This window comes from Pezoporus occidentalis, unplaced genomic scaffold (genome assembly GCF_034315485.1).
Source record: "Pezoporus occidentalis ecotype Australia unplaced genomic scaffold, CSIRO_AGI_Poc_V1 ctg106, whole genome shotgun sequence".
Taxonomy (NCBI): Eukaryota; Metazoa; Chordata; class Aves; order Psittaciformes; family Psittacidae; genus Pezoporus; species Pezoporus occidentalis.
The window spans coordinates 1428866-1445047 of record NW_026912843.1 but is presented as its reverse complement, the minus strand read 5'-3'; the positions used below and the strand labels follow the sequence as shown (position 1 = coordinate 1445047).

The following is a 16182-nucleotide window of genomic DNA, read 5'->3' as shown; positions in this document are numbered from 1 at the left end:
ACCAGTGTCGTGTGAAAAGCACTTGTGAATACTTGTACTACTACATGCAAAAAATACCAACTGCTTTAAATGAAAATCAATCATCAGATTCATTTCTCCACCCCAGGGCAGTATGGTTTATTCCTTCTTACGGTGTCTGGAGGTAAGGATTTGTGAACCTGATTCTAAGTGGATTTTTCTTAATATAGACCAAAATAGCCAATGCCATCATTGGAATGATCACTGACCCAGACAAATGCTGATCACTAAAGCAAAATATTCATGTAATTTACTGATAGGTAGTAAACAGTAGCACTCACCACAAACATTTAAATAGCTAATAATTAATTCTCATCTTACCAGCCAGCTTGTACAAATGAAAGAAACACTACGAATGATGAGTCTCACTGATAATTTTTTCCAGTGTTTGTAGGGAAAACAGAAGTCCAACATAAGGCTGTTTTCCCTTTAAACAAAATTGTTTGCACTAAACTCATGGCCACTACTCATCTTTGTACATATTCAAGATTCAAATTATAGTTCTGTGGCTCACTTGCAACTAAGCTTTCTGGTATGCTAGCGGTGTGCAGCTTGTGAGCCTAGGCCAGACTTCTCACAGCAGATCAACTGCCTGCCTGTGCACTTTTCATAATGCTACAGTTCAAATCTGTTATGCAAAAAGCAGAAATCATTTACCTACAGAAAATCCAGCAGTCGTCAGGCATCTCGAGTCTTTTGCCATGTTTCTTGTCAAGCAATGACTATAAACCCTGTTTATGTGGATAACATTGGGACTGAATTTTCTTTCTCGCTATCTGGATATTTCTAGGTTTAAAGTAAGAGACCTGAGTTGATAAAGAAAACCACTGACGTTTTTGTCTTGCATTCCAACCAAAGGGCAAGATCCCCAGCTGGTTAAAGGAACCTTGGTTGGTCTGCCATCTCCTAACATCTCAGTGCTTGAAACAAAAAGAGCTCTTACAGGAAGTTTAACAGTCCTTGAGGTACTTCCCACCAAATAATCTGGGATTTAACACTTAGGTAAGCATCAGATTTTTGAAAGTCTTTGCATTAGTTTTCATTAAAAATCTCCATTGATTACTAATTCAGAATAACAACAAAAGGTACTACTTAATCAAAATAGGATACATAAAATACTCACACTTTCACTGAGATATTGCACATAGGTGGCCCATTTACATAGCTTTGTAGCTAATAATTTAATGTAGAATACTAAAAATATGAATACCAGTATGTAAAATAGAAGCTATTTTAAATATTCCTTGGGAAGAACTGTATCTTACGGAGTCACTAAAATATTAGACTTCCAGTTGCGCCTAACTCAAATGTTAATAAACTTTATAAAATTATAAATAAAAAGCCTCACCAGCAAATTCGACTCTAGACTTTTAAAAATATCTCTGGATCACCTATCTATTAGGTCATGCACACGCACAAAAAAATAAAGGCTATGAGTACAGTGTGCACACACTCACAGAGTAAGCAAAAGTATTTCGATTTGAACCTGGTGGCATTTTACTTAACGATATAGAATACTCAAAAATACTGTCTAACCATCCATAACGTCAGTTGCACTGGGCTCTAAAGAGGCACATTCTTTGTACACTGTTGACAACAGCCCTGAAATCACAGATTTTACAGAGAAAGGTAGGTAAGCATTACACGCACAGACATGAACAAGTAAACAACCAGACGGTATAGTTGACACTGCATAGAAAAAACACAGTCCAGGTCAGCACTGAAACAATGCGAAAATCGAACAAAACTGGTACGTTTGCTTTTAAGATTGGGTGTTTGATTCTTTTTTCATTCTGGTTTTTTTTTTTGCTTTAACCCTTGCTTTTAGTCTCAATTATTTAAGTAGCCTGGACTTGTTTTGGTCCTACTGCAACGCCATTACAGTCGAGAATGTACTGTAAACAACCTTGAGGTGGTGGTCGCTGAGGTGGGATTTTGTTTGGCTCTGGCTCCTTCAGTGATCCACTCTGGAAAACACATTGGAAAACAGAAGAGAAGAAAATGAAAAAAAATTAGAGTAGCTTAGTTCCAATTCCCTGCTAATTTGTCTTTATTTCCATTAGAAATCTCTTTATTGGTTGAGGCTCAACATATACTTTTAATTTATTCCAGATAACATTTTCTAATTTAGTTGCTGTCTGACATGATATATGAATCCTGGACTAATCCAAAGCCAAGTTCTTCAAACCCCCTTGTTTTTCCCTTTGCAGCATATGATCATGATCTAAGGAGTGCCTTCTCAAATCTTACCTCATTTGTGTACAGTCTTTCTTCAGTTCCTAGCACCTTGAACAACTTTCCTGTCTCTTACTGCTTCTGCTTGCTTTCTTTGGATAGACTGAAGAGAAAATGGACTTCGACAAATGCTTTTGTGTAATTTAAGGAATAATTTCTTTTTAATTGCATTCACTCTCATCTGGAAGCACTAGCACAGATTTGTTTGCTAGTGCTAGTTTCGCTTTGATTCACTGACTGTAAATGGGCAGGGAGATGGACTACTGTAGGTTGGCTGTTTTGCTAAGCAAAATGAAAGAAGGAAGCAAAACCCATAGACAAATAACAAAAATAATTGAAGTTACTTCATGCTACTCCATCTGACACGCTATTAGAAACACATGGAATACTTAACTTTTCAAACCAGGAGATTTATTTGGCAGTATCCTTTTCAAATGTGTACTTGTCGAGAGGAAAAGATGGGCCTGAACCAAAACCCTGGAGCAGAACACCCTCTGGGAACATCGCTATTTGAATCCAAACTTTGTCTTAAGCCCATCTCTAATAGTTTGAAAAGTGAAATATGTTAACTCATTGGAGAGCTTGGGGTATTTTTAAGGATTCAGAAATTAAATTGCCATCTGTCAAGAGGGAAAAAATCCCAGAATGTATTAAACAGTAAATGTAAAATTAATTAAGCGTGTTTCTTGCAAAGCTCACTGGGCTTTTTTTCCTGGTATATTTGTATTTGATCTTAGAACTATAGAAATGAAACTTACAGCGATGTGAACTCCTGCACAGCGCCTAGAAGTTGCACTTTATAAATGCCACAAGACAACACCACTATCCTATGCAGCTGTCCCAAAGCGCTTTGCTTTAACTACACAAATAAAAGGACATAGGGTAGGTCCAAAACTCGTATTATTCAGTTACCAACCTTCTTAAGACTAAATGAGGAGTAGAAGTGACAACTATAAAATGAATGAGGTGAAATCTGATCCTTACATTAACTGGCCTTGATAAGCATCACTGTAAGGATGAAGATATGTAGAAGAAAATTTCATAAGGAAAAGACACAGCCATTAGAAAATTTCAAAGTGCTTTAGTGTGGGTCAAAGTCTGCTCTGTTTTGTTTCTCTCCTTCCTCTAATTTTCTGAGCCACATGTAAAGGTGCCATTCTATCCTATGCATGTTTCAGGCTGAGTGTTTGTGGTATCTGTTCTGTATAATGCAGTTGTGGCACGCTGAAACAATACGCATTTACATCAGTAACTCCTTGGATACTGGGGGAATTAACCCAGATTCTTCCAAACCTTGAAAAGTTGCCCTGGAGGAGATAACTCCTTTCATATTCTAGTACCATTGTTCTGAGGCTCCTGGCAGCCTCCACACAGCCTTCAGGGCATCTGAGTGCTCATCTCTGGTGGTGGAGTGTGACACATGGAGCCTGCCCTTAAAGGGAAAGCGTTAATACCTCGGCCTAAGGACATCCAAGCGTTTCTTTCTGGAGGACCAAACAGATCATGTAACTTCTGTTAGAAAGCATGCCTAATTTCATATGGAGCATTACTCTGATCCCCATGTGACAGACTTCCTACCCTTGCAAAAGGCTGTAAACCCTTTGCAGGGCTCTCTGTGCTGCCACAGGGTGACTAGGGCGAATCCGAGTGTTGCTATTCTTCTACTAAAACAAAACTAAAGGATTCTGTAGGTAAAACGCATTATTTATTCAGACACTGAAACCAGAGGGAAGCAGTTTAAATTCACATCTCCTTTAACAGTAAAACAACATCTGCAGGGCCTCCATCTCCTCCATGCCTTGAGGCTGAAGCAAACCTGCCATTTGCTCTCGCCCTGGTCTTGGGGTTTATCGCACACGCCACGTCGCTGACTTGACACGGCAACATCATGCAACCTGCATATCTCTCCATCTTACACAGAAATCATCTTCTCCTAAATGAAGCCTTCGATCACCCTCACAGAGCCACTCCTTACCTCCCCACTCGGAAGGCGCTGCTGAAGATGTGCTTCCCCTCACCAGCCACTCACTGCAGCTGTCCTGATTTACCACCCACACATCCCTTTTTTTCACCATCTATCACCTGGTGCTTCCAGGAACCTCACCCACACTCCAGGCCAATCACATGGGTATACTGCTTTGGCTAATTAGCCAACCCACCCAGGCTGACCCAAAAAGACTCATTAGCATTACATTCCTAATTGAGAACTCTTACTCATGGTTGCTCAGTGGTCTGGAGTAATCCAGGCCTTTTCAAGAGTCCCTCTTTCAGACAGTCAGAAACCTTGATACTTGATATTAAAGACAGGCTTTGAACCAGTCTTGTTTGCTGCCCTGAGCCAAGGCCTTTAATAAAATCCAGGCTTCTTCTAAAACACCAGCTGTTGGCAAATTAACTACAGACTGTTACTTCTCACCTCTCCAAGATGGTGTGCCAATGTAATTGTAAGAGCTGCTAACTCCTTATAGGCAACACAATCTCTCTGAACAGAGATGCTGGACTAGACCTGTCCTGCAGATGTATTCACCCCTCGTGGGTTTTTTTCTTTCCTTTTTTCCCTTTGTTGCCCAGCCTAGAAGCTCACCCTCCTCCCTCTTTCTTTTAGCACAAACATGTTTTCCTGTAGTGCAGTTCTGATCTACGAACTTGCCTATTGCTTAGTTCAAACACTGCAGGAATTAAGGATTAGAATGCAGCATCTATCATGGGAAATGACCCTGAACAGATTCTTATTCGGATGCTGAAGAACAGAATTAGTAACACAGGAGACAGAAATGACAGTGTTTAGTATGTTTAGGATTACCTAAGTGAGGTGTGGTAACTGCTGTTGTAAGGAGTCCTTTTGGTTTTCATTTTATGCAACACAACTTTCATATCACATCCAAATTCCCCAACAAGAAGGGATTGCTGATGTTGATAGTAACACTATATAGAACTGATTATGGAAGCTCTCCTTTACCAAGGGGATTTACTGTTTATACAGCTGTTCTAAAAGAGAAATACAACCTTACTTATGGAAACCTCTAAGCCACTGCTGCAAGTATACCATAGTGATTTCTCAGCTCTGGGTATAACAATTGATGCTTTGGTTGCATAATGGTCTTTGAGAATATCAGCCAAGTTAATTATAGCCAAAGCAGAAACCCCACTACTTATCTAGAAGATAGATGTCTCCAGATGTCTCCGTGGCACTTCCTTCCTTTCCACACTTACCTCAGTCTCCTTTAAATTTTAGGGGTAGAGCTGGAGGAAAGAACTGTTTGTTCTTCAAAGCGTGTTGTATTAGAATCTCATCAGTGGCATTACTTCTTTTTCTACCTTGTATATTTATATAAATGCAGACTGCATTCATATATACTTGAGTTTTGAATAGTCTGAAGAATGTGGAAATGGGTGGGAGCAAAAGCAGCAACTTGGCAGAAAAACAGCCCCTGGGCAAAAGAGATGCTAAACTGAGTCCCGCAAAAATGGATTTTGATTTGGCTGAATGTGAAGATTTTGTGGGCTGTAGTTGGAGCCTGTATCATTGGTTCGGGGTTCTGTTTAGTTTTCTTTGCAATGCCATGATAGAAGCTTTTCGTAGGTATTTCAATATTTGAAGGGAAAGTCATGCTTTTCAGGTTAAGAAGTAGAGGGATTCACTAAGAATTGCCAAAAGATGAACTGAGTTACAACTCATAAAGGAACCAGAATAAATAGGGAAACAATTAAGTAACAGGAGAAGTAAGAAAAAACGTGATTGCTCAGGAGAGAGGTAATTCAGATAATTTAAGTAGGGTGTCAATAGTAAATGAATGTTTGAAGTGTCAGAGATTATGATAAATACAGGAGCAAGGGCAAGGTGCCAGGTGGGATAAAAGCTAAAAATGAGATGGAGGCAAAAATCAAAGCTCTTCCTGGGCTCATATTGGTCCAACAAGATATTCTTCATCTCAGAAATCAAAACCAGCTGACTCATGACATGCAGGATTCCACAGCAGGTATCTGTAACAACTGGAAATGTACGAGTTACACTGGAGAAGCTTAAGCACTAATACTACGGGAATTACACTGTGGGTAAGGAAATAACTACTGAGGAGATACACAGTTATTGAAGGAAAAGTAATGAGAAGGATATAACTGAACTCAAGCTGGCACAGAAAAACCAGGTGTGCGCTACTAAAAGCTGTAGATGATACAGAGTTGGAAGACTGCAGGACGAAAATATCCTAAAGAAACAATGAAATCATTGATCAGCAGAGTTTAAAAATGAAGAAACCAGCAAATTAAATGCTATGTCCAAAATAATTTATTTATGGCCCAGTAAAATGCATCTGTCAGAAATGCAGAGCTCACCAACTGAAAGCTAACGGGAAAGACTGAAAAACCCCAGCACTTTATCACACATTCAGTGAAATATTTCCAGGAGATGTTAGGCATGATGCTGTGTGTCACTGACATCACCCCTCCTCAAAAGCCGAAGGTAAGCTGACCAGGCAGATGGAAGAGCCTATCCCTACAGCATTTGGAAACATATGTCTTGCTCGGTCTAGCAAAATGAAGGCTTGACTGCAGAACAGTTGCTTTTTATAAATATACTGTCGTGGTGAAGAACTGGACAAAATAAGTTAGACTAAAGGACAACATGAACCAAGGGGGAAGGGGTAGAAACTGAGTAAAACTGGAAATGAGCAAATGCTGTATAATTTAGCAAAGCAGTGAGATGTTGAAGTGGCTTTCTGATAGGAAATATCCAAAAATAAGAAACTCCTTGGCACCTTGTTGCTTACTGCTTTATCCATCTAATGTGTAGTGAGTACAGCAGCCGTACCTAGCAGCCGGGTGAATAGGTGATCACATAGGTGATGTATCTGCTTCGCTGTGTTGCAGTGGTGCTGAGCAGGACTACAGAGGTTTTGCTACTTATTGCATTATATATTCCCTATGGACTAGGGAAGGCAGTGAATCAGACCCAGTTACAGTTACAGTGGAGAGAGGTGGTAAGGAACACCTTCAAAGAAGTCACCTTCACCTTATGCAAAGGGGCAGGCAGAGAGCAGATGGCTTCTGCTTTTTATGGGTTTTTTTGGAGTACCAGTGTTCAGCTTTGCCCTTCTCCACTGAGGAAATCTGCATGGAAAAGATACTCTCAGAAAAACAGATGCCAGCCTAAGGTTTCTTCATGTTGAAGTCGTGATAAAGAACCTGCAAATTTAGAGCAGCTTCAACCATGGCTCTAGCAACTTCCCAAACTACCTGTGCAAAACCTATCAAGATCTGCCTCTGAGTAAGAAGGGAAATGGCTGCAAAGAGCAGACACAGTGGCATTTTCACTTGGAATAGTACTTACAAAATGCACTGAAAAAGGCCACCAAAAAGTATTTTAACTTAGATTCTGCAGACTGTTTTCCATTGCCAGATAACTGACTACTTCCTAGAAGCAGCTTCCTTCTTGAATATTCTTACATACGGTATCAATATGAGTACCCTGGTATGGACTCACGGCTCCAGTACTGTCCCTGAGATACCCACACAGGCGACCTCCCTTTGTCCATTTCAGCCCTAATTTCTATTATGCTGCTGAATAACAATAATCCCACCGCGCAGAGATGAGCCTTCTAGAGAAGCAGGATGTCGACTTTTAGGGAAAAGGAATTTCTTAAGTAGCATCTCCTGCTGAACCTAGGTCCCTTTCACAACCAGTCAGGAATTCTAATGGACAAGGATGCAGCCGTATTTTATTGCAGTTCTTGCTTGAAGAAGCCAGATTTCAACTTCTGTTTTTGCAAAGGAAGCATTAAAAGCATGCAGCTGCTCAGCAGCTCTCGAGCAGCTCTTTCCAACAGGCAAGGAAGGAATGCGTGGGCTATGTGATAGGAGAGAGCTCCCCCTGTGTGCTAAAGCAGCGGACACCACACGGACAGGCAAATGCAAGTGGCACAAGGGATCTAGAAGTGTGCAGCTACCTTACACCTTTCTCAGTGTGCACAGACACCTCTCTGTAACTGGACCATAAGGGACCCCTTGGGGCTTGACAGCATCAAAATCCCGTGCTGCTGCTTGAAGTTGTAAGGAATGTTTTGATCCTTGAATGCAGGGACTTTGAGGCTGGCTGATGCTAATGCTGCATCTGCTCCTCCAGTCGTAAAGCAAAGCGCAACAGATTTTGCTTGTCTGGTTTTTGGGGGTTTGTTTGTACATACGGGATGGATGGCAAGTGATCTTTGCATGAACACGAACAGATTAAGAGCCACACAACTTCACCTTGAGCCACAAGGATCCAGTACTGATCTGGAAATTCCTGCTTTGAAACAAGGGAGTCTGGAAAAAAGCTGGAAGAAGCTGACTCAAGCGCAGTCTTATAATCCCTGATTTATCTTAATAGCACTGCACCACTGTGGCAGAACAGTGGAATTCTAACACATATTTATGTGCGGGAGGAACTACAATGCACCGAGTTCTGTCTGGGGACAGATGATGAGCGAGTTGAGAGTCTGTGGGTGAGAATTAAGGGGCAGGCTGGCAGGGGGGATACTGTTGTAGGTGTCTGTTACAGACCACCAGATCAGGGTGAGGAAGTTGACGAGGCCTTCTACAGGCAGCTAAGAGAGGCCTCACAGTCACAGGCCGTGGTCGTCATGGGGGATTTTAACTTCCCTGATGTTTGCTGGAAGGACCACTCACCAACCCAGCCGCAGTCCAGGAGGTTCCTCCAGTGTATGGATGATAACTTCCTCCTGCAAATGGTGGATGAGCCGACCAGGAGAGGAGCACTGCTGGATCTCATCCTCACTAACAAGGAGGGTCTGGTTGAAGCAGTAAGGGTAGAGGGCTGCCTTGGTTGCAGCGACCACGAGATGGTGAAGTTCAGGATCTTGTGTGGTAGGACTAGTAGAATACCAAGTAGAATTGCAACCCTGGACTTTAGCAGGGCAAACTTCGGCCTTTTCAAGCAATTGCTAGGGGAAATCCCATGGGCAAGGCTGCTTGAAGGAAAAGGGGCCCAAGATAGTTGGTTGACATTCAAGGACTGCTTTTTCCGTGCTCAAGATCGGAGCATCCCGACACGTAGGAAGTCAAGGAAGAGGGCCAAGAGACCTGTGTGGCTAAATAGGGAATTGCTGGGTATGCTCAAGTGGAAGAGGAGAGTTTACAGGTCATGGAAGGAGGGGCTGGCCACTTGGGAGGAATATAAGGCTGCTGCTAGGGGATGTAGGAAGGCAGCTAGGAGGACTAAGGCTTCCTTAGAATTAAACCTGGCAAGAAGGGTCAAGGACAGCAAAAAGAGCTTTTTCAAGTACATGGCAGACAAAACTAACACCAGAGGCAATGTAGGCCCACTGATGAACGGGATGGGTGCCCTGGTGACAGAAGATGCAGAGATGGCAGAGTTACTGAATGCCTTCTTTGTCTCTGTCTACTCTGCTGCAGGCAGTCCTGAAGAGCCCTATACCCCTGAGACCTTAGATGAAGTCAGGTCGACGGAGCGGTTTGCCTTAGTCGATGAGGAATGGGTTAGAGATCAGTTGAGCAATCTGGACGTCCATAAATCCATGGGTCCAGATGGGATGCACCCGCGGGTGCTGAGGGAACTGGCGGAAGTCATTGCTAGACCACTCGCCATCATCTTTACCAAGTCCTGGGAAACGGGAGAGGTGCCTGAGGACTGGAGGAAGGCAAATGTCACTCCGGTCTTCAAAAAGGGCAAGAAGGAGGACCCGGGTAACTATAGACCGGTCAGCCTCACCTCCATCCCTGGGAAAGTGATGGAACACCTTGTCCTTGGTGCCATCTTAAGGCATATCAAGGATAAGAGGGTTATGAGGGGCAGTCAACATGGCTTCACCAGGGGGAAATCATGTTTGACCAATCTCTTAGCCTTTTATGAGGAAATAACACGGTGGATGGATGATGGCAGAGCGGTGGATGTGGTCTACCTTGACTTCAGCAAAGCCTTTGACACAGTCTCCCACAGCATCCTCACGGCTAAATTGAGGAAGTGTGGACTGGATGATCAGGTAGTGAGGTGGACTGTGAACTGGCTGAAGGAGAGAAGCCAGAGAGTTGTAGTCTATGGGGCTGAGTCTAGTTGGAGGCCTGTAACTAGTGGAGTGCCTCAAGGGTCAGTACTGGGACCGGTATTATTTAATATATTCATCAATGATTTAGATGAGGGAATTGAGTGTACTATCAGCAAGTTTGCTGATGACACTAAGCTGGGAGGAGTGGCTGACATGCCAGAAGGCTGTGCTGCCATCCAGCGAGACCTGGACAGGCTGGAGAGTTGGGCAGGGAATAACTGGATGAAATATAACAAGGGAAAGTGTAGAGTCCTGCATCTGGGCAGGAACAACCCCAGGTTCCAGTATAGGTTGGGGAACGACCTGCTAGAGAGCAGTGTAGGGGAGAGGGACCTGGGGGTCCTAGTGGACGACAGGACGACCATGAGCCAACACTGTGCCCTTGTGGCTAAGAAGGCCAATGGCATCCTGGGATGTATTAGAAGGGCGGTGGTTAGTAGGTCGAGAGAGGTCCTCCTTCCCCTCTACTCTGCCCTGGTGAGACCCCATCTGGAATATTGTGTCCAGTTCTGGGCCCCTCAGTTCAAGAAGGACAGGGAGCTGCTGGAGAGAGTCCAGCGCAGGGCAACCAAGATGATTAAGGGAGTGGAGCATCTCCCTTATGAGGAAAGACTGAGGGAGCTGGGTCTTTATAGTTTAGAGAAGAGGAGACTGAGGGGTGACCTTATAAGTGTCTATAAATATATAAAGGGGGAGTGTCACGAGGATGGAGCCAGGCTCTACTCAGTGGCAAACAATGATAGGACAAGGGGTAATGGGTACAAACTGGAACACAAGAGGTTCCACTTAAACTTGAGAAGGAACTTCTTCTCAGTGAGGGTGACGGAACACTGGAACAGGCTGCCCAGGGAGGTTGTGGAGTCTCCTTCCCTGGAGACATTCAAAGCCCGCCTGGACACATTCCTGTGTAACGTTATCTAGGTGTTCCTGCTCCGGCAGGGGGATTGCACTAGATGATCTTTTGAGGTCCCTTCCAATCTCCAGCATACTGTGATACTGTGATACTGTGATATTTAGCACATGGTCCTTCCCCAGAATAAACGGTGGCAACGACTGCTGGGGAACAGGACAGAATCCTTTCAGGTTAAACATGGAGTAAAGCCTAACAGCTTTGCTTAACAGGTTAGGATTTTAAGGTCAGAGAAATCAAATTTAAGAGTCAAGTAGGGACAGAGAATGATAACAAAAAATAGAGAGGAAACCCCCAGCCCCGTGGGAAAGGAAAGGAGGGCAAGGAAAAGCCTCCAAACAGTAAAAGGTATTTCTGTTAGGTTCAGCTGAAATAAACAGTATCAGAGAGTATAAACAGGTGGAAAACAAGATCAAATAAAAAAGTCAAAATTCTGTTATATGGTTTTAAAGACAAAAGCAGAGAGGTCTAAGGTAGACCCTTCCTTTTCTATTTGTGTACGTGGCAGCCGCTGCCTGTTCTGAAAGGATGGGATTACTTTTTTTCCCTTGTTTCGGTTTTGCAAAGGCTGGGTTTGCTCTGCAATGGGACAAGGACATGTTTTGAAGTCTTCCAAAAAATGCCTGTGGGACAAAAAGCTATTTCTCACCCAAGTCTACTAGAAACATACAGGCTACTCGCTAGCGGTGGGCTCATGATGACTTAAACATTACATGTTCTGTTTGTTCTTTGTACTACTTTGAGGGTAGTCACCATGGAGTTTCAGACTTCCCAAAGATAGTGTCTGCTTCTGCCAATACAACTGGTACACTGGGAGGTGGTGAGAAGGTCATCTGACAGAAGATAATACAAAAGTTAACAAAAGCATCATTTATTGTGTGAATGAAGACAAGAAGTGCTGTTGTTGTGTTTATAATAAATGGGGAAAAGTATCTATTAACCACTAACAATTGTTCTGTTCTTCAGTTTTAGCTAGCATTTTGTTACCTTCTGTATCATACCATTATTAGCACTGAGGCTAAAGCACTGCAGGATGCTACAGGAGACCAAAGCCACCCTAATCACCCTGGTCCTGAAGCTTGACTCTGTCAGCTTGCTGGTGGAGCTTTTCCTTTGGGCTTCTCTTCTAAAGAGCACTTCTGTGAGCAGCTCTTTCTCTTACCAAGTTTTGCTTGGCTTGTCCACAGGGACAAATTCCTGTTGATGTCAGGAGAAATTCTGCCTAATAATCCTAAACCTTTATTAATGCCCCTTAGTTGATTCTCTCCTACAGTCTAAATAGCATCAGACCCCTTCAAAAAGGGCATTGTAAAGGCACACTTGTTTAGATCTTGGTGCATTATTGAAAACAAGCTAAGAGAGATAAGCAGTTACTAGTGTTTTGATTTAACCATCTTCAGTGAGCGGATACATTCACAGCTAACAACCAGAACCGTTTATGTAGGCATTTATCACAAGCAAATATCCATCAAGCTATTTAGCTTACGTCTGTAAGACTAAATAAGCAACAGAATTGAGCAATACCTATGTACCTCCCTTAGTAATGACTCCATCTACTGGTACAGGATCCCAGTAAGTGTTTTAGAATAGGTTATCTTAACTTTCACGATCAACTTGTTAGTAAAATCTCTGCTCAACATCTGTGTGCTTGTCCCACTGTTTTTTAGTTACTGTCAGCATTAAAAGTCTCAGGATGTATTCCCCTACATGAACTCTAGTTTTAATATAATACTTGAATGTTAAGTTCAAATACTTCAAATAAATCAAGCTTTGTGTCATGAAATAGCCACTGTTTTAAATATATGGCCATCCTTCATCCAGCAGTTCAAGTCTGAGTCTCTGTTGTGATCTCTGTCATGTACATGAAGAACATCTGCCCTGAATAGGTGTCTCTCACTCAAAAGGTGGACAAAACATCCTTGGTGTAGAAAAACCCCAACCCCTCCATCATTATATACTTGTGATAAACTTGACTGGTGTAAGTCCTCCTGGAACGGAGCGTGCCTCCACTGTGGCCTGCTGCCGGGATGTGGTGAGCTCAGGGTCCATATGTGTTTATTTAATTCTGCTTTCCTTAATTCCATACATTTATATGAGGATCTAAAAGGATAACAGCTGTTGCATTTTCACAAACAGAAAATAACTAAAAGGTTAAAACCCCACTTTGACTACAATAAGCATCTCCTCTTCCAAATAGAAACAGCTAAACACTGTGTGTATATCTGTATACACTGATATATTTGTCCACGTTAAGGCAGCACATTAAAATTATTCCATATTGAAATAATGCAGATAAATGAAATAAATGCATAACATGATTTTAAAACAGGGAGCACGTAATATTTGTTAACAGTATGCCCAATTCCTTGTTGAATGTGCCGCACCTTCTGGAGTATGCTGGAATACGTTGCAATGCGAAATAATCCGGAACTCTCAAAATCAGGACTCCCACAAGAGAGGAAGCCACAAGATGTCGCTGGGCTTCACATAACCAACGCTCGCTGCAGTAAAAGGGGTCAAGAGAATCCCTTCAGTATTCCCAAACCTCTTCAAGGTGACAGCTTTCAGAAGGGCTGGTGGCTTCTAGAACCTTCGAAAGGTATTGCGGTTGTGTTCTGGGCTGTGTGCACGTCCCAGCAATATTCATTATTCCCTATGAGTTTTGATTATGATGTTTTAGATTCATCTTGCTGCTGCCTGCCTAATTTTCCTTTAAGTCACAACAATAACTCCATGAGCATTTTAATATGGAAAGTACTTTGGCTACTAGGGACTGTGATTTAAAAGAACTTTTAGGCTGATGGATCATGTAAATGGCAAACAATAACGACTTTCATTTTGTTTGTAGGCACTGGTCACTGGCAAAATGCTTACAGACATTCTGAGGCAAACAATGAACAGAAAAAACCTGACTGATTGCTAATGCAGACTACAGAAGATGCTCAGTTAGTATCTACAGAGATCTGACAAGATATAGTGCCCTGTTTCTATAGGGTAAACCAATGTGTTTGGAAAGGTAAACAGTTAAAGAGGCACATAGCAATACAGTAAAATCCTGTCAGACTTTTTCCAGGGTCTTTGTGCTCCCCTGCCCAGAGGACAGAGAAAGTCAGGTTAATCCCTGGGCTCTATTCAGGATCTTGGCTTCCATCAGGCATTATGCCACACAGATCTGGGTATGTCAGCTTTACAGTATCTGAAGGGGGCTTATAGGGATGCTGGGGAGGGACTCTTCATTAGGGACTGTAGTGACAGGACAAGGGGTAACGGGTTAAAACTTAGGGGAAGTTTAGATTGCATATAAGGAAGAAATTCTTTCCTGTTAGGGCACTGAGGCACTGGAATGGGTTGCCCAGGGAAGCTGTGAATGCTCCATCCCTGGCAGTGGTCAAGGCCAGGCTGGACAGAGCCTTGGGTGCCATGGTTGTTGGAACTGGATGATCTTAAGGTCCTTTCCAACCCAAACTATTCTATGATTCTATGTGATGCCATAGCTGCTGTTTATCTCCTATTTATGTGTCATCCTAAAAGAAAGAAATATACCATATATGATTTTAGGGATCATGAAATCATTTAGCAATCTTCTTAAGGCAAGCTGTTCTTAAATTACTCCTGCTGCCTGTATAGATCTATAGATGTAACTACACCAGGGAACGATTTGCTTTGCACCAGTTCAGCAGGATGCTCAGATGCCAATACTGAAACTCTGTATTTACCCTCATCCATGCAGAATGCTTTAGTGTGGTCTGTTTATTTGTTAGGCAGTCTCTCCTTCCAGACATGAGGAAGAAAAATATGTTCCTGCAAGTAAGTGCCAAGGGAGCATGACAGAAAGAAAAGTGTCGAGGAGGATGTTAACTGGTGGTATGAACATGGTCTGGTTAAAGCACGTAGACTGAGCACAGACTGAGAAGGATCACACAAAGCAAACCTACACGTCATGGCCTTGTTCCTTTTGCCCTAATTAATGGTTCCAGGTATTGGGCAGAAGCTCTTCCCTGTGAGGGTGCTGAGGCGCTGGCACAGGGTGCCCAGAGAAGCTGTGGCTGCCCCATCCCTGGCAGTGTTCAAGGCCAGGTTGGACACAGGGGCTTGGAGCAAGCTGCTCTAGTGGAAGGGGTCCCTGCCCATGGCAGGGGTTGGAACTGGATGAGCTTTAAGGTTCCTTCCAACACAAACCAGGCTGGGATTCTATGAAACAAATTGCTACTCACTGTAAGTAGCTTTCCATATATATATATATTAAAAAACAAGTAAATCCAAGAGGTGGAAGGTAATAGAACTGTGACTACTCTTATGGAAGCCCAAGAACAGGTAATTTGACAACGGTCTGCTTTTCTCTCTGGAGGTAATACTTTTTGTTATCTCCACAATGCTCACATTCAGTTCAATTTTCTCTCTGAACATTGAAAAATAAAACTGGAGAAAACTGTGGCTCAGGTCGTGTAAGGGGTCAGGGAATGAAGAATGAGTAAGAAAAGAGAAAAACAGGGAAAACGTAACTAAATCAAACCAGCTCTTTAGAGCTGAAGATAGCTGAGTAAGGGCTCCTTGACCCTCGTCTCTACTGAACGTGGTGCAATCGTACTGAACTTCCCTGCGGGTGAGGAGTGAGAAGGTATTAACACATTCTAGACAAGAGTGTTAGGAAATTAAACTGAAGTGTTTAATTCTGCTTTTCTAGGCTCGAAACGATTAAAGTACCGTCCTCTCTGCTTCTGCCTTGTGCATTGGTTTAGTGCTGGGGTGCTACTCCTTTCGCTTAAATCAGCCAGAACCAGGATGTAGCTGGGAGTGCTGTGCTCTTTGTGATCTTATGTCATGAGGGATATTGTGTGCACAGATTTCCTCCTTCCATTAAGTATAACAAATTCCTTGTCCTTTTGTGGATAATGCAACATGGTCTCAACAGAGCTGTACTGGAACAGCATTTTCCTCAGGTGATTTTCCTTAGCTTCA

The 16182-nt window shown here is 42.7% G+C and overlaps 1 protein-coding gene and 1 long non-coding RNA gene across 2 annotated transcripts in view; one reads left to right on the top strand and one right to left on the bottom strand.

Annotated features, from left to right (window-relative positions):
- The window catches only part of SYN2 (synapsin II), a 174719-nt gene that overhangs the window by 5539 nt on the left and 152998 nt on the right, over nt 1–16182 (bottom strand). The window contains exon 11 of the mRNA XM_062620632.1: nt 1925–1985. Within this exon, the coding sequence (XP_062476616.1) occupies nt 1925–1985 (61 nt within the window). The remainder of the gene's footprint in view (nt 1–1924; nt 1986–16182) is intronic.
- Nucleotides 1–16182, top strand: part of LOC134164728 (uncharacterized) — a 66223-nt gene that overhangs the window by 36119 nt on the left and 13922 nt on the right. The gene's annotated exons all lie outside the window — the stretch shown is intronic.